Source organism: Gavialis gangeticus, unplaced genomic scaffold (assembly GCF_001723915.1).
Source record: "Gavialis gangeticus isolate Ggan-Ray unplaced genomic scaffold, GavGan_comp1, whole genome shotgun sequence".
In the NCBI taxonomy this organism is placed as follows: domain Eukaryota; kingdom Metazoa; phylum Chordata; order Crocodylia; family Gavialidae; genus Gavialis; species Gavialis gangeticus.
Window position 1 is genome coordinate 65929723 of NW_017729030.1, and position 19204 is coordinate 65948926.

The 19204-nt window shown below is 42.4% G+C and overlaps 1 protein-coding gene across 1 annotated transcript in view; it reads right to left on the minus strand.

The window, feature by feature from the left end:
• Positions 1–13878, minus strand: part of TNKS (tankyrase) — a 264386-nt gene extending 250508 nt beyond the window's left edge. Inside the window, exons 1-2 of the mRNA XM_019521853.1 lie at positions 13863–13878; positions 13478–13702 (exon numbers count right to left, since the gene is read on the minus strand). Coding sequence (XP_019377398.1) covers positions 13478–13702; positions 13863–13878 — 241 coding nt within the window. The remainder of the gene's footprint in view (positions 1–13477; positions 13703–13862) is intronic.
• Between the last annotated feature and the right edge of the window lie 5326 nt (positions 13879–19204).

Consider the following 19204-nt stretch of genomic DNA (forward strand, 5'->3'; position numbering starts at 1 on the left):
AAGCCACATCACTCAATACTCATCTGATTGCCCATATGCAGTTGGGCAGCTGGGAGAGCAGTATTATGGGGGAAGGGGCGAGGGGGGAAGGAAGGGGTGGTGGTGGGGGGGGAAGACAGAGCACCCCATGGCGAGGGAGGGAGGCTGGTGCAGGGGCTGCACAGCCGGGACAGAGTGTGGGACGGAGCTGTGAGCAGCCGGGGGTTGGGGTAAGGGGCCTGCAGCCACCCCAAAACTATTTTAACTACTAGTTCACCCTCTGCCATAGTGCATTTCAGCTTCCTCTCCCCACTGAAGAGTTTGTTGGGCTTGAGCCCCAAACATACCCTTCTCCTGCAAATAGCTTGTCTTCTGAATTATTGAGCATGCATGTTTATCTCTGCATTAAGTCAACTGTCTCCGAGTAGGGTCTGACAGGGAACCAAGTTAAAGACCTTCTCAAAAAAGAAATCCTATTTTTGGGAATCCCCAGCCTCACTAAAGAACCCAGATTAACTACTCATGGCCAAGAGACATAAATCTGCTGACAGCCCCATGGTATTCCAGACCATCTTCAGTTTTTGCTGTGCTCCTCAGCTTTCTGCTTCTCTCAAAGGTCATGTGGCATTTTTGGCATGGCACCTCTGCTGATACCAGCCAGTTGTACAAGAATTTAAAGCAGAACACTCTTAATTACCATTTGGGTTGATGTCAACACCACAATTGTTCCAAACAGAGTATTTCATATTATGCTAAAACACTTCACTAATAAAACGGATCTAAATTCCAACAACATGATCAGCTACTTTGCTAGCACAGGGAGATATGCATACAACAGTGCAGCTTGTCAGATGATCAATCAGGGATCAGCCCAACCCAAAACAACTACCATATTTACCTGAATCTAAGATGACTGAATTTAAAATAACCCCACAATTATTAGGTTTTAGACATGGAAAATTATAATGTTATAATGTTCCATGTCTAGAACCTAATTATTGGCAGGTCATCTTACATGCATCTGTCCTCCCACCACCCCTGCGATAGGAAAGCAGTGGTTTGGTGGGCAGGGGTTGGGAGGCAGGCAGTATGGGGAAAGGTGGCAGGAATGCAAGAAGTGTAAGAAAGAGGCAATCTGTTCTCTTGCCCCATGCCCCCTGAAGCCTGCCCTGCACCACCTGCACTTTCACTCCTACCTCTGCTTTCCCCAGCTGATCCAAGCACAGAAGAGCCCCAGAACAACTCCTCAGCTGTATTATGAGCAGCAGCTGTGCAGGGAGCTCAGCTTGGCTGAGGACAGTGATAGAAGCTTACTCCTTCCTACCCAGCTCCCCCCCTTCCCCCCACTGGCAGCTGGAAGGAGGATCCTACACTCTGCCAAAGCTGCTCCTTGCAGTGCAGGGCAGGAACAATTCTGGGCACCCTAAGCTTGTGTCAGCTAGGAGTCAGACTGCTCTAGCTGGGAGCTGTGGGGAGTGATTGCATAGGGAGCCTGACTCAGCTGGGAACCAAAGCAGTGGCACACAGATTCCTCTTTCCCTGCTTGGCTCCCTGCCAACAAGAGAAATGGACGGGGGGAGGGGGGGAACAGGGGCAGGAATCTGCATGCCACTGATGGCCTTGGCCCACCTGGGCTCCCTGAACAGCCACTCTCTACAGCTCCCAGCTGGAATGGTCTGATACTCAATTCTAAGACAAGGCTTTGTCCACATCTCCACCCCCTCCTAAAAGTGAATGGGCGGACTCTCATCTCAAAATCAAGTAAATATGGTAACACAGAATCAGACCTGCAGCTGTTTAGCTAGGCTCCTTGCAGAGTCTTTGGCCAGAATATTGCTGATATCTATGCTTCTGCTTACACATAGGAGGGCAGACCTTAAGCAGATACAGCATGACCCCAAATCCTTTAAGGTATGCAGCACTCCCTCTTAGAAACAGAGTCCTGCTCCACCAAAAACAGAGGTCCTCCACAGAACTCTCAACTCTCCTTAGGAAGCCCAACTCTTAAGGCAGAAAAAAGGACTGATGACCACTACTGTATGGCCCTGGACCATTCAGGTCTATCTGCCATATCCAAAAGGGTGATTTAACTGTTGCCGGCTCTTCTGAGAAAAACCATGAAGCCATGTCATTCCAGGGATGCAATACTGTCTGCATGTATTTATAGATATGAAAATGCTATCTAGCAATCAGTTCCAGACAGTTCACCACCTGGAACTGAGGGCTCACTGAAAAAGAGCAGGATTTACTCTCAATAAGTCCAAGTACTTGGGGTTTTTGTCATTGAGCGTACAGCATAATCACTTTGCTTTTTCATTGGCCATCATGGTGACCAGGCAGGAGTGTGCAGAGTGGGTGTAAAATAATATCCATTCTCACTACAGGGAGCTCTGTCTCAAGTCAGTGGGATACACTTAGCCAGGATGGTCAGACGCTCTTTACCAGAGTCTATGACAACCTTGTCATGAAGATGGTCACTTTGCTGGGGACAGATTGCTGAAGAAAATCTACATGTTTATAAAAGCACTCAGTTTCCTCTAAGGTACCTGCAGAGCCTGAGCCACACCATTTCGTTACATCCTGAAAATTCCCCAAATGGTCCATCTGCTGTAGTAATGATGGGGCAATAGCCCCAATGAGGAGGAAGAAGAAAAGGGATTGGCCTCTAGGAGGTTCACCTCCTTAGAATCTAGGTCTGGGAGTTTTCCTAATCTGGGGAAAATAGCAGATGGCTGATCCAGGGGAAGCTGGAAGATAGAAGAGGCAGCGGCCAGTCAAACTGACCTGTTGCCAGATTCAGTCATAGGTTCTTGCCTTTGGCCCATGAAGGAACAGATAGGTAAAGCTAGGAAGACACTGTGCAATAACTAACCAAAAAACATTGGGCCTGGAGAGCAGACCAGTGTCCTAGGTTCTCTCTCTAAGGAATCTTCATCTCTTATACAATTCCAAGTGATGAGTGAAACTGTATTCCTCATTGGATCTGACCAGGGAATAAGAATCTATCATCTACTGGCAGTGCCAAGGCACAAGAGCCTAACTCTAGAATAGAACTGGTGCAGGCTGGATAAGTGGAGCCAGTGAAGCAGGGTGAGAAGCAGAAAATCCAATTTATGATGTCCTACCACATCACTATAAAAACAGAGCTATGAAATTAGATTTAGTTGGCAACGGTGAACCGAGCTGACTATGCATGAATATACTTGATGTCAGATCTGGCAAGGAAGTCAAGAGCTGCTTCTAGCCAAAGAAGAAAGCAAGAAGTAGAGCTAGTGCCAAGTTCATGCTTATTTGCCTCCTGGGCCAGGAAGAATTTCACAGAAAATTTCCCAGACACACGAAACTCTCTCAAACAAGAGAGAATTTCACATGCCAATCATGAGAAAGGCACAGCTTGAATCTGGGATATCTGAAGTCCTCTCCCTCTTAACTTGTGAAAGGGGGATGCAAGGCAGACAGGAATGGTTCAGTAACGATAGAGTCTTGAGGAACAGACAGGAAAGGGTTGGGCATGAACGACAGGTACCTCCCAAGACTTGGAGGGGTACTATGGCAGCAAGCAACAATCAGGGACTGCCCACAAACACATCAGCAGCAAGGTGGGGACTGCTGGCAAGCAGCAACTTTCTGCAAAAGCTGGCACCAGCCAATCTTGGGGGGGCCACATACTCCCCTAGTGTAGTGGTAAACTGCTACCAGGTCCCCTCTCCGCCTTCTTTTCTTCAATCTAAAGAGTCCCAGATCCCTCAGCCTTTCCTCGTACGGCTTGAAGTGTAAGACTGATCATATGGGTGGCTCTTCCTGTCCATGTCCTTGTTTAAGTGTGGTGCCCAGAACTGGACAGAGTACTCCAGCTGCAGTCTGACCAGTGCTGAGTAAAGCAGAAGAATCACCTCCTTGGTTTTGTTGCAGATGCATTGATTGATGCATGCCAGATTATTGTTTACCCTGCTGGGTCCTATCCTGCAGCCAGTTCCTCACCCAATTTTTAGAAAAAATTTGAAAAAGATTAATTATTGGAGGGTCATCTTAAATTGGAAATATTCTTGGATTTGGGAAAATAAAGGTAGTTCAGCTGAAAATCACAAAGTGTTATCATAGGACTCCCTCCTTGGACAAAAAGACTCAAGTCCAACTGAAAAGTGAAATTCAAGGTGGACATTTTGACTTACATGGCCCTAAAATAAACTGAGTCAAATGGCTAGTACCTAAGGGACCACCTTCGCTCTTATAACCTATCATGATTCCTAATGTCAGCTAAGAAAACCTAAGTTGCAAATTCCATCAAGGCACTAAGCTTGCCTGGCAAAAATGTGGGAAATAATTCTGAGGCTGGGGAACAACTACTGAGGACTTCCCCCCACCCCCTTTGAGATCTTCCGGAAGCACTGCAAGACCCTGATTTATGCAGGTATTTAGCAGGCAAAACTAAGCTGGCACATTGCTTCAGGTCTTCCACCCCCCCATATAGTTTATTTTGGGCTTGTCCAACTTTGGTGTGGTGTGCAGCCTTCAGCTGCTGACTGCAGACCCTGGGCCACATGCTGCACAGGTTCCCTGAGACTGCAGTGTACAGTTCCCCCCAACGCAGGCAGCTGCAACTCCCTGATTGAGAATCACTGCTTTACAGTGCTGAATTTCTGCTAGATCCTGCTGCAACCATAAGGTCTCTGTCTAGCAAAGATGAATTAGTGAAGAAAAGGTGCTGGCATGCAACAGACTTTTTGAGAACCAAGTTAAACGATGCTGAATTCCATGCTAACTCTGGCAGTGATGGCTTATTTTCAGCTCTACTAAAAAAAAACTGAACCAGTGAGACAAAAAACTCAAACATCTCATTGTGTTGACAGATGCAGATGATTCCAGGTTCTACAATAGGGTTGTTTAGATCTAAATTTCTCAGAGCCAAGTCCAAGAAATGGTGATTTCAATGTATAAAGAAGAAAAAGGTGATTTCGCAAGTCTGTACAGAAAGAGATCTGACTTTGAGGCTGAAGTTTTGGCTATGAAACAAGCAAGTCATGATATGCCATATTTCCTCATACAATATGCACCTTTTTCTCTAAAATTCAGCTGCTGAAAACTGAGTGTGCAGTATAAACAAGGAAATATGGTAACAGCAGTTTCTACCTCTGTTGCAGTGGTTGAGGGAAGGTGGGTGGTGCTAAAATAAACACTAACCCTGTAACATGAGCCTCCCTAGCTGCCAATTTTGGACACATCCTCTTTCTCTCTCCCCCAGCAGAGGCTCCTGCAGCAGAAATGGTGAAAGATTTTCTTCTTTCTAGCTTTCAAAAGCAGGGTAGGCAACTTATTCAGGGATGTGCTATATGCAAGAAAATATGGTAACTACAGCTGTTGTCATACAAAGTATCTCAGCAAGAGATGTCATCAAAACATTTTTATCCTGAGCACATTTAAGTTCTTCATTATGCCTTGTTAGAGCTAGATAGTCCAGATTTAGTACTGTACTCAAAAGTTGCTCAGGACAAAATCAGAAATCAAATTTAAAAGTTTGGGAAAGTTTTATTGAATCTTGAAAACCCATGACAGTAATTTAAACCCATTTTAATGAATCTCTTCAAATAAGACCCCCCTCTTCAAATTGATTTTAAGCTATAACCATCTCTATCCATGTTTGACCCCCTATTCCGCAGTAATTTTGACACTATTACACTATGAGTATTTTCAACAGCATGCAAATCTGAAATGCAGTTCAGTGATTTGCTGTATTGACATTTCTGTATGCATCTTTCATGCTCATTATGTATTATTTCCACATGAAATTAACTTTTCTAGATTTTAAGACCAGAAAGGACTATTACATCTAGTCGTACAAAAATCTCCTTTTATAGTGTTACCAGCTCTACAGCTTCAAAGTTTCAGTAAATTCCCACAGTGCTATTGAAATATCTTCCAAAGAGCTGTACATCTGAAATAGTCATTACAAAAAAGGCACCACACAGTTTATACACATTAAGAAAGATGTGCTGCCCCTCTCTCCCCACATGAAAAGAGCAAAAGTTATGGCTAAGTTTTAGGATTCAGGTCTTGCCTGCTGAAGACTAAGAGCCTTGGCCATACTGTATACTTCCAAGGGCCTTTGTTGTTGGAACCTCAGTTACAACTGGCCTTTGCATCTATGTGCATAGGAGCATCTCACTACTACCATGTATGTTTTTGTGTTAGTCAGATCATTTTCAGCAGACAAAACCCCCTGCACCTAAGTAACTAATGCAATTTTAGAAGAATCCAAAAGATTTCTTAAGAAATCTCAGTTGAAGTGAAATTCTTGCTACAGAGAATGGCAGCAATAGGGGAAAGCTCTTGAAAATACTGGTTACATAGACAAGGTTAAGCGCACAAAAGGATGCAACTTAAATTGCACTGTCCTATCACCGTTAGTCGATAGGGAAAGATTAAATTTCAGTGATTCAGGAAAAAAGAGAACTCTGAAATTTTATACAAATCTTAGAAATTAATTGAACCAACATATATCAAGACTTACAGACAGGGACTCTGGTTTTCCGTGTAAAAATCTCAAATTCTCTTATTAAAACCCCCAAAATCCACATTTTCCCACTTAAAATCAAATGTCACTACATAGATATAGGTATCAGTTGAACACAATGTTCTATTGATATATTTGCAATTTTAAAGCATATTTTGGTATTTGATTTTTGATTTTTTTTTTTAAATCATGGAAAAATCACAGCACTCCCTGCCCCCTTTGCTCACCAGGAAACAGGTCCAGCTGTGTGTGTCCCTCACCAGCTGCTTTGTGGTGCTGAGTAGGGGTGCTCAAAGCAGGCCCTATTCGGTTTACATTCAGCCCAAATCAGGGACAGTGATTCGATTAATTGATTTAGATCACTGTCCCAATTTGATTAGGCTGAATCCAAATCTGAAGATTCAATGCTGATTCAGAGAATCAGCTATTTGGACACAGACACAGCTTTAAATGTTTTTTTTCTACATACCTCAAGGTACCAGTGCGACTTGTGAACACTGCAATGATAGGGCACATGGAATGTCCTACAGGAGTGCAGGGGGGCCCTCCACATGCTCGACAGCGAACCCGGAAGTCAACCGAAGTATTTCAGCCGGGGGGGTGGTGATCGGCCATGGGGGGACCCCAGGTGCCCCCCCAGATCCAGGAGGCACCAGTTGCCAAGCCGGGGGGGGAGGGGGACGCAGAGGGAGGGGCAGGGCTGATCTGGACTAGTCAGAGCTTGGGCGCTGACGGCCTGGACAAGCCCCATGCCATCAGGGCCACGTGCTAGGCTCTGGCATGCCATTCCCAGACTGCCTGGACCACCAGGGGCCAATGGGGGCCAAGCTCTGGCATGCCTGAGACTGCCCTGCAACACTGGGGGGTGTCCCCCTGATGGCACTGGGCAGTCTGGGTACACCCACTGGTGGCACATTGAGGAGGAATGATAGGCCCATGCTCCCCTCCCAGATTTCTGTGGGGTATGGAGCACAAAGCTGCAGCCTGGCCAGACCGGCAGACTTGGTGCTGTCACCGCCACTGCCACAAGCCCTGTGCCGCCACCAGCACCAGCACCACCACCGCAGCAGCCCCAGCACCAAACCCTGCCCCCAAGGGGCAGCAAGCAAAAGTGCAACACATGCTCCCTCCCTCACAGAGGCACCACCACCAAGAGTCCGGCACCGCTGCTGTTCCAACGCCGCCGCCCCAGCGGGACTGCACCCCAGGCAACAACCCTGCCCCAAGGGCACCTGGCCCAGTGGGCAAGGGTGCAGCATGTACTCCCTTCCTCCCTCACCAAGCCACTGCTGCTGCCTGAATCTCAAGGCTGCAGGGTATATGGCTGCAGCCCAGCTGGACCCAATACCCCACAAGAACAGGACAACTGCAGTAGTGCAGAGTTGTGGCCTCCACTGTGCCCCACCATGCAGTCTAGGCCCCCTGCCCCCACAGACTTACCTACAGGCAGCTGTGGAAGCTGCTCCCATCACCCTGCCTGGCTGTAATGGTGATCATGTGTGCACGTGGTGCCTCCTGCCTCCCATCACCTTCCCCCCCTCCTCCCCGCCAAGCAGCTTCTTGCAAGCTGGAATTGTGCCACTCTGCAAGGAAAAACCTGCAGTTTCTGGCTTCAAAGGGAAAAATCCATGATTTTCCCCATTAAAGGGAGAAATCCTCATTTTTCCATGGAAGACGTTAAACCCTGATCCCTGTTTATCAGCAGGTAACCCAACAGATTGATGAATCTACATACTTCTGTTTCAAAACAAGAGCAAACACGATAGGTATAAACAGACATCACAATTGAATCAATATCAATGAATGCAGGTAAAACCTGTTAAAAATGCACCTGCTGTGTCTGTATAATTCTGTCTGCAGCAATCAAAGGATAGCAAAACTGCTCCAGCGATAACCCCATTTCACTAAGGCTGAAGTTTGACTGATGCAGCTCACCTACAGGATCATGACTATGTAATCAAGCCTAATAACTGATGCATGCTTCTGAACAGCAACTCCCCACTCTCCTTTGAAAGTAGCTAAAACGTATGTTTCTCTAGGCCCTGTAAGCTATGTTCTCTCTCCACCTCCTTATAAAAACAGTGAGCATTTTTAATATTTATTTTAATTAGGATTCTATAGGAACAAGAAATCCTTAGCATCTTCACAACCTTACCAAAAATGCTCCTCAAATTTTTCATTCTCCATGGCATTATTTCTCCCTAGCTTGGCTTCTAAAACCTCTACTAAGACTTTGCAGCATCCATTGTTCAAGTGATTCTTGCTTGATTCTTCCCTAAGGGAATGAACAGTATTCAGTCTTTGATAGTAAAAGTTAACAAAATGCTTCTCATTAGTACTGGGAGCTGAATCTAAACATTGACAGTGCAGCCTCATGACAAATGAGCCAACTCAAGATATATAAATATCACCAAAATGTTGTCCCAACAGTATTATTTCTAATGTTTCAGTCATTTTTTAGAACAGACACATTCATTAAGTGAGGCTAAGACACAAAGCTTTGATTACTATAACCATTAAAAATCCAGTGTTTAAACATCCCTTAAAAAGACAGCCAGGACACACCAAGTTTTTTGGCTGGGTATTTGCAACCCTCTGGGATCTTCTGTTTCTTTTCTTTGATCTCTGTGTTTGAAAAAGTCTTGTATCAGGCAAGACTAGAAAATTTGACCGTAACTTGTCAAGTTACACATGCACCTTCTATGTTGTTTCCCTTGAGAAAATTGTATGCGCAATGCAGTGGATTTTACTTTTTTGGCATAACACCCATGTATTAGCTTGTCAGCAACTATGTTTGTACCCAGTTGCCAAACCTTAAAAAAAAACTGCCCAGCTGTGAAGCACATTTCCTCTGAAAACAAGTTCACATTGTATTTTCCATGTTAAGCTATGGAACTACAAAAAACCAAAAACTACAATTCTTCAGCTCTAACGCAATACAATCTCAATCGTTTGCTGTCATCCAGCTGTACTATCTTGCTGTCTTTAGTTTTGCTCTGAAAGATCATTGTCCATGAGTTTTCCATATCTCCTGGACCATTTTATTCACCTCAATTACCATACACCACTTCCTGGCCATATTACTGGCAGAAGAAACAACACTGACATGCTAGGAATGATTTGTAAAAGGGGTTATATCAAAATGGGAGGTAAGGGGGAGTGATCAGGGAGGATAAATGGGGCATCTTGAATTACAGCATTTGGAAAATGCTGAGAATAGACAGCCAAAAAAAAAAAGAAAGAAAAAATAGAAAAATTTGTTCCTCCAGCCTCTAAAAGGAAAATTTACTGGGTTTCACCAGAATTTGAGTCCAGGAATAAAAATTTTCATATGTTGTGTCAGTGTCAACAGACATTGTTCTATTAATACTTTATAAAAGCATGCCTGATTGTTTAAATCTAGTATCTGATAATTTGGCTTGTACAAGCCAATTTCTTTTGTGGCAGTTATGCTACAAAAAACAAACACTGCTCAGTGAACAAATAAGGTTCTACTATCCATCTATTCTGGCAAGCTTCTTGCATTTCCTAGCTTATTCAACAACTTAACGCATTAAATTAACTCTGCTCTGTATTCTGATATCTTAAAGAAGGCCTTTCATAAAAATCAAGAACTCATCAACAAAAAACATGATAAAGGACTAGTGTTTGACACTAAAAATTGTATTTTGTTTCTAAAAGGTGTCAAGTTACATGAAAGTAGTTTGAAATGAGAGACTAGTATTAAGAGCGGACACTGCAAATATTAAATAGTGTAACTTTTTTTAATCATTTAAGTAAAAATACAGCATGCAGTCACACACTGTAGCTTAGTTGTGCTCACTGGCTTTTATATATATTATTAGTAATCTCTGTGGTGACAGCATCCAAGCATGTGACTTGAAATGAAAAATACCCAACAATTGACAAATTAATGCCAACATCTTAGCAGTTCCCAGGTGACTTAAAATTTGACCGTGAACAGTTAAAGTTGTGTTCAATCAAGCTAAGCTGTTCAGCGATCAAAGGCACCCTAGAATTTGCAAAAGTATGGTTTGCATATTGCTTTAAAAGATAAAAGGATCATCGCTGGATCCAGAATCTCTGTTAACAGATTTTAAAGCCAAACAGGGGACCAGCAGGTGGCCTCTTGCCTGACACAAAACATACAATTTCCTATATGAACTTCATATATTCCAGATGAACAACTGTAAAGGTTTTGGAAAGACACCTATTTTTATTGTAGAAATGCAGAGTTAGAAATGACCCCAAGAAATCCAGGACCATCCTCCTGCCCTGAGGCAGGACAAATACTGTATTTTCACACAGATTCCCCAAATATAATACCCACCTTGTCTTTGAAAGGCAGAACAAAGAAAAGAAGATTTTCCTGAAGTTATTGCTGCACAGAGCAGGGGCAGAACCTCATCTTCAGCTAACTCACCCTCCCTTTCCTGCATAACTGAACATGATTCCCTGGCTGTTGATGAACACTGGTCTCCATGGGTGGACCTATGACTCTGAAAAGAGCTCAAGTGTTCGAGCCAGAAATGCTGTGAAACAGACCAGAAGCAGCTAGCAGACAGCAAAACTGCCCTAAGAAAGGTTAGCTTTAGTGGAACATCAAGACCATTAAAAAGAAGAGATGGTTGTTAACACCCCTGGAGTGAGGAGCAATGAGCAATTAAGTCAAGTCTCCCCATCAGCTGCCTCAGTAGTGGTACCACAGCTGCTGCACCATGGATCAGGAATCAAATCAGGTTGCTTCTTTCCTGGGCAGAAAAATCATCTTCCACACTTAATGCATACATCACAATTTTGGGAGGCTGATTTATAGGGGTGGGGGTGGAGAAGTCCATGTTGTATGCAAAAAAAATACAGCATTAGAAGAACATACCTAATATGTTTGTGTGTCTGCTGAAAAAACTCCAGTGAGGGAAATTCCACTTTTTTTCTAGGTAAACTGCCATACACATCCTTTCCCAAAACTAACCCAAGTTCTCTCTGCTGCAGATTTCTTCTTGTCCTACAAGGTGGACATCAAGAAAAAGTGATCATCTTCTTTGTAAGATTTTATCTACCGAGAAAAAAAAACCAAACTAGTGGGACACACAAAAGTCTTACTTTCTAAACTAAGCAAACGCAGCCTTCAACCTTTTCCTCACAGGTCATGTTTTCCAAGCCTCCTAAGTCTTGTTGCTTTCCTTGGGACTCTCTCTCCAGTTTGTCCATACCTTTCTAGAGGTGAGGTGCCCAAAACTGGCACAGCACACTGGCTGAAGCCTCATCAACACCAAGTAGAGTGAAAATTACTTTTTGTAACTTATATGCAACACCCTTAATGCATCTGAAAATAACATTTGCCCTCATTATGCAGAACACATTACAATGCTGGTTCTTCTTTAGCTGTGATTCATTAAAACCCATAGATTATTTCCTGTAGTTCTGTGAATTTGATTTCTCCTTCTGTCATATAATACTTGGCTCTTATCTGTGTTGAAATTTTACACTGAGATGCAGTGCACGTGACTGAACATCCAGTATGTCCCCTGGTTAGTTTTTCCAAAGATTAATTACCCTTACTCAAAATCTATGTTCCCAATTTGAATGTCTATGGCAGTGATTCTCAAATGGTGCATCACAGCATGCCACTGCCACAAAAGAGTGATGGAGGTATACCACAAGAACCCCCTGTATGAAGAGATAAATGTTCTCCACCCCATCCAGCACCTGCCCCAGCAGCACCACGCTCCCAGCAGTACTCTGCTGGAGAGAGCAAGACAGCGCAAGCTCCTGCTTAAAGATCCTAAATCAGTGTTATCACAATTATAACATACAACTAAAACTTCAGCATCCAAATTTCTTTCCCTAGATTCAGTGTTATTAACCAGATGATTTTTATAATTCAGTTTTGTCAAAGGAGCAATAGTTAAAAGAGTTGGTACCAAATTTCTTCTACATATGACACTGCACTTTCAAGCTACTTCAATTTTAAAATAAAAAATAGAGAACTCTGCTTGAACAAAAAAGAAACGAAGGAAGTACCAAGGTTAAGAATAAGTACAATAAAACAGTGGTTCTCACTTTTTTTGTACTAGGACCCATCTGTAAACATCGATGGCCACTCCCAATGCAGTGCTCCTTATTCCTGACCCGCTGCCCCCAGCCCCCCAGTGTGTGGGTATGTGGGGCAGGGGGTCTTCAAGCAGCCCCTTGCAGGCTGGAACTCTGCCAGCATGCAAGGGAAAAAGCCATGGTTTCCCATGTTTTTCTCCTTTAAAGGAGAATCCATTTTTTTAATTTGTTGATCCTTTTTTAAGTCTGTTCGCAACCTTTTCATATATTCTTGAGACCTACTTTTGGGTCGCAGCCCACAGGTTGAGAAATGCTGTAATAAGAGACATCCAGATGAAAGAGCACTTAATATGATACAAATAAATTTTAAATTGCTGAAACATTCTAGAAAATATGCCGCAAATATATTACCATGCTGCACTTACCATGGAACTAGTCCTCCAAAGCCACCTAATACTAGTAAGTTGGCTCTTCATTTCTTATAATGTGGGAAAAGTCCCCTTCAAACCACAGACAAAAGAACATAAATGCCAAGTTCAGACTCAAGAAGTCAAGATGTTATCACAGAGTAATTTTCCATGTTATTTTCCAATGCATTCTCACATTGTTTCTGCCAAGACAATATATTTGTAAAATAATCATAAATTAACCTTAATTAGGAAATAAATTTTGATAGATCAGTTGTCTGATCTAGTTTATTCTTCCAGACACAAATTTAATAAAGATTATGGTACATGCCTGGAAAGCCATCTTCATATCAACTGACTTCATTACTGCAAGTGAAAAACACCAACTTTTTAAACAAAGAAAAAACAGCAGATCCCAGTGGCTACTGAGTGGCACATAAATAGTTACAACAACCGTTAGGAATACAAACTCAGTACAATACATTTGCATTTAATTAAACAGATATAATCAGTAACAGATACTTACCAATGCACACATCTATCTTGCCTTTGATAGCAGCTTCATGCAGAGGAGTGTAGTTCCAGTTGTCTCTGGCATTTGGATCTGCCCCTTGACACAGTAACAGGCTAACCACCTCAGCATGACCAAAGGAGCAAGCATTATGAAGGGGTATTAGCCCTCCATCATCACGTGCATGAACATTGGCTCCAGTCTGCAGCAAGTGTTCTACCACATCCTTTCTTCCAAAACCTGTAAAAACAGGAACATACCTCTATTAAACTGCCTAGCAACATAATTTGGAATTCAATATCAAGTGGGCTAAGAAATGGGTATTAGAAATAAGGAACAATTACTTATTACTCCATCTTAAACCCCCTCCCCCCCAAAAAAAGACCCCAAAACAAACAACCCTGCTTCGCAATCATTTGGCCATAAATAAAGATGACCTATGAAGATAAAAAATAATACATTTTCTATTTGAAAGATACGCTTACACTGATAATACACTGAGGTACTCAGCAACAGGTCTCTTAAGACCTACACACTGCCACAGACTGCTCTGGTAACCATTTCTGCAGTCTTTACTGCCTTTTTTGGTCCATTTTGAGAGGTCCTTGTACCTTAATGATAAGCTGAATTAAGCCATTAGCTTTTATCTTTGCAAATCAGGAAGAGGAGCATTTTAAATTCCATTCTTTTAGATGGATCCCTGATCTTGAGTAAGGCCAAAGCCGATACATTTTTACCATAACTGAATCTTTAAGCAAAGATTCCAGCTTAAATACAGATGGCAAACATACAACTGCTTACATTATTTTCTTCTGTAAGAGCTAGTAAATAGAGGGTTTGGTTCTAGGACCTTCCAAGAGAACCTGAAGGACAACCCCACTCTTTTTTCAAATCCCATGAATGTTGCAGACCCTCTTCAGACAGCACAACTTACAAAGTACAACTTGACCAAATCATCACTGACTGTAGTCTAGTTATTGTTCAACAAAAGGAAAGACACACTGGGAGGGCCTCCCCTACATATTTATGTTAAGAAAACCAAGTAGGCAGTAGGATGAGAACCTGGTACTAAATAAAATGGCAAATGGACAAGTATGAAGGACAGAATGCTTATTTTGGCAAGGAAAATTGCATACTATAGAGTAAAAATGCCAAACATCTGACAATAAGAGAATTTTAAGAGAGCACAAATGATTCCTCAATAAGAGCATAAGACAAATGTTTCAGTGTTTCACAAATCCCTTTAAACATATGGAAGACAATTTTTAAAAGAGATTATTTTCATGAAAGCACAACTTTGCTGTGTTTTTGGAAAAAAGTCTTAAATAATGACCTCTGAAGTTAACTACTCTAAATCTACAGCAGCTGAATGGAATAGACATCTGTCTTAACTGTGAATACTATTCAACTTTGCTAGTACAAAAACTATTGCACAGAACCCAAAATTACACAATAGATTAAATGCTGCACTAACTAGAAATTGTATAATAGTATTGCTAGATCACAAAATCTCTCAAACTAGAGCCTTCCTGATATTTTAAAAATCGACTACACAAAAGTGAGAAAAGATTTATCATCATCATAAAAGATATAATATCAAGGCTTAAGAGGATTACTGGAAAGAAGCCTTCATGGGTTCACCTAGCTAAAGGAATGAGATGAACTCCATTGTCAGTTTCATATAATGAAGGAGGGCAGCCCTGTATTGCTTGTACAGCTTATACAATCCACTGTATTCTTCAGAGTTGGAAATTTCCACATGGCAGGTACCACCTCCTGCCGTACAGCACTTAAAACAAGTATTATGCCATTCTGGAGCAAGACAGGAACAGTGGGTACATCTGAACTGCAAACCCCTACCTTCTTAGGCAGACACTATCCATTCAGAACAAATATGTATATATATGGCCCAAATCTGGAGCTGTTTTAAGCCAAGGGTAAGTTACGTACTTCAAGTATAAGTTAGAACCTGGACTTCACTATAATCCATGCTAGAACCCACCCATTTTGCAAGCTAAACCCCCAAAAGATCTCTAGCAGAGTCAGATATGGATTAATGGATTGTAATACTTTTTTACTCTTCACTGGGTCTTAGGTATTCTTTTTAAAATCTTGCTTCCAGTATTTAAAAAAAAATCTTACACTGATAGAACTGGAAACAAGCAAGCCAAAAGCTGGAACTATGAAAGGGAGGCTTTTTATTTATAGTGGCAAAGGTGTGACTTAAAGAGATTTTTTTTCCTTAATTGAACTGTCAGCAAGGCCAATGCTGCTGTATATCATTGCAGCTGCTCACCTCCTGACCTAAACTTTTACTATCGGTTAACAAACTAAATTAAGGGAATGTCATGATGTAAATTTTCTAATAGGAAGAGACGATTTAAAGTGGCAGAATAGCAGCTGAAGGGTATTTGGAGCTACAGCAAAACTAGCAATGCTCTGTAGCAGAGCTAGAAAGAAGCTAAACCTTCATGCTGCTTCCTTCATTCATGTACGTCATCTACTTGACTGTGAAATGGAAATATGGCAGCACAAGGATCATAAAACGACAACTTTAATTTAAAATATCCAATGACTAAGTGCTTTATAACCTTTTGATTTTACAGATGTAACTATATCCACTGCTGCAGGTGATTTGGCATTTCCATGTTTATATGGTAACAAAAAATTTGAAAGCATACTGTTTCTTAAATAAATAAATGCACAAGAACCAGCAGTTATGCTGCTGGAGTAAGGAGGCACAGAAAGATGCACATTTACTTTTGAGGAGCCAGACACAACCCTCAGCATTATTTACATGCATTTTCAAGGTTTTGCATAGTTGTGGTAAGTCTGTTTCAGTTCTAACTGAAGTAGGCTTGTTTTCTTCCATTTAAATTTGTTCAATGAGGGCACTTTTAACCCAGGAGTGCCGGGGAAGGGAACGGGGGCTCTAATTAGAGTGGCTCCAAGAGAAGCACCGCATCGTCTCGTGCATCAGTGCCCACATTCTTCAAAATGGCAGCAGGAGTGCTTGAACTAAAGCTTGTTTCATGAGTTTTAGTTCAAGTGCCCCACCGCCATTTTGAAGAGCTGGATGCTGATGCACGAGACACGGGAAGCGGCTGGAGTGCAGTAATTACCACGCTCTGGCAGACTTGATTAATTGAGTCTGTTCCAACACACTGTAATTACGGAGCATTGGATTGGAGCAGGTTCTGCGCTTCTGTACAGGCATCCCCAAAGTTGAAACAAACACTTTTAGAAGCAGTATCAGACAAGCCTCAGAGATTAGCACTCCTAAAAAGTTTGAAGACAGATATGTTGTCAATCCCAGGAGAGATGTGCAGAAAACTCAATACAAATTAGAAAAAGTAACTACTGCACAACTGCTTCCCATTGAAGATTTGAAAGAGCATCAAAATACTCCATATCATATATAATGCTACAACAGGGATCACCAGGTTTAAGCAGCATGATGCTTTCAAGGATTTCTGAAATGCTTAGAAGTGTTTCACTTCCACTCTAATGCATCCTTATAAAAGCCCTTCTGGTCTCAGATGCCAAATAGTGCAAGGCATTTTAAACTACTGACATAAATAAACCTGTTTGCTGGTTTTGCACGTATCACACATACACGCCTCATGACGACTCCGGCCCACGATGAGGAAGGTAGTGGCCGCCTGATTCCCATGCACATTGCCCCTCACCTACCGCTCCTACCTGCAGCCCTGCTCCCCACACAGCCCATGTTGCCATCCCGGCTGAGGAGGACAGACCTTCATGCAGACAGCAGGATCAGGTGCATTTGGAGCCCCAGGGTACACTTGGCTAACGGATTGGGCCCTGTGCAGATGAGCTCCCGCAGCCACCGAGCAGAAGCAGCTTTTGCAAAGACGCCCATTGCCCAGGCGGAGCAGAATGTCCCTTGCATGGCACCTTACCTTGCCTGCGCACAGCCCAACATCTCTGTAGCAGCCCCAGTGCTCAGGCCCCTGGGCGTTGCCATGGCAACAGCCGGTAACAATCCCTTTGTGGTGAGCATGGTGCCCTGCAACCACACCCCTCCTGCTGCTTCCCAGGATCTGCAGTCTGCCATGGGCTATGGCCAGTGGTGAGGCGTGGGCATTAGACTACTCTCACTGGGGTGCTCCAGGCACACAGTGATAATTATGTGGCTACAACAACCAAAAAAAGCCAACATCATTTTTCCTTTTATCAGTGCCAATCCAATAGCCAACTGGTATATCGGTGCACCCCTAAAAAATAAGATAGTAAATTGAGTTTGTGGTTTAATAATAAAAGGTACCTTTTAAAATAACGGGAATCAGCAAAAAGAAGTTCAGAATACAGCCAAGAGGTTCTTTGTATATATCCTGCTAAGAAGGCAGGTTAAATATTTCTCTTCCAGCTATACCCATCTCTGCACTCCCCTCACTCAAAACTCTAAGTCATATATTGGAGCCTCCCTTCAGCGTACACATGCACACCTGTAGAAACTCAAGCTTTTTCTGGTACCTAATTTAACAAATGACATCAAGTGAAGAAATTTGACAAATTAATTGAGATTAATAAAACTGCCTGACAACGTCAAAGTCATTTTACACCAAGATTAAGAGACATGTCATGTATTTCACTTGAAATCCCTTTTTGACACATGAAGCATAACTAATTTGGTTATCCAAAAAGAAGTCTTTTGTACCTCCAAACAGAGAGCTGACAATTTTAATATACCGAGCCTGGGGCAAAAGCTTTTATTCAAAGACTTTAATTCAAAGTCCTGCACAAATTCCATGAAATTCACCCCTCCACAAGATGCTAATCAAGGATATTTAAAAGGTGCATCCTGCTATAAACACTCCTTGGCCTCCAGAGAGCCAACCACAAGCTTTCACCCTGAACCACACAACCCATACCCACAATGGCATACTGGTTGCACTAGTTTGGTGCTAAGACTTATTGGTGTATATCTATGAGTACTGCCTTGCTAACTTTGGCCATTTACCACACAGAGACAGAGTTAGCATGTTAGTCTGAAGTCAAGTAGAAGATGGGTAGATGTATCTAACACAAGCCTTTGTGAGCTGTAGCTTACTTCCTCAGATGCTGTGAAAGGACATGCAGAAAACAGAGCATAAGAAGGATTTACAGTAAAGTCCTCCCAGGTTCCAGGCCACAAGTGTTCGTGACAGATGAACACATTTAGCTGAGGCTCTTTTAAATCTTCTAGAATGGACAAGGCAAGATATTCCTAGTACAGAGAAGATATTTAATGCTGCTATATAATATGTTAGTAAGAGCTCACCAAGAATACTGAGGACAGTTCCAGTTCTTTATGTTAAAAAGATGGATTCAAAGCCAAACTGAGGACTACTAGGACTGTTAGGGGAATGAGGCACTTGTTGTCTTATGAGGAGGGAAGGGGTAGGAAAAAAAGGTTTGGCTGGTTTAACCTGGTAAAATGAAAGCTAAAGGATGCATGATTTCTACAAACAGAAAAGGGAAAGATGCCAGGGACAAAAAAAGCCTTAAACTTGTCATTGGGCCAATATAGTCAGTCAATAGATATAATCTTCCAATTAATAAGTTTAGGCTGGAAAGGCAATTATCTGTTTTTAATCATCAAAAGCAAGGCCTCAGAAATACCCTTTAATAGGAACAATTGGAACAAATAATTTGAAGCTTAATATAGTGAACTGCCAGAACTGAAGACTGAATTTAATGACCCAGTTTGTTCCTTCCAGTCTCATGTTGCAAACTTAC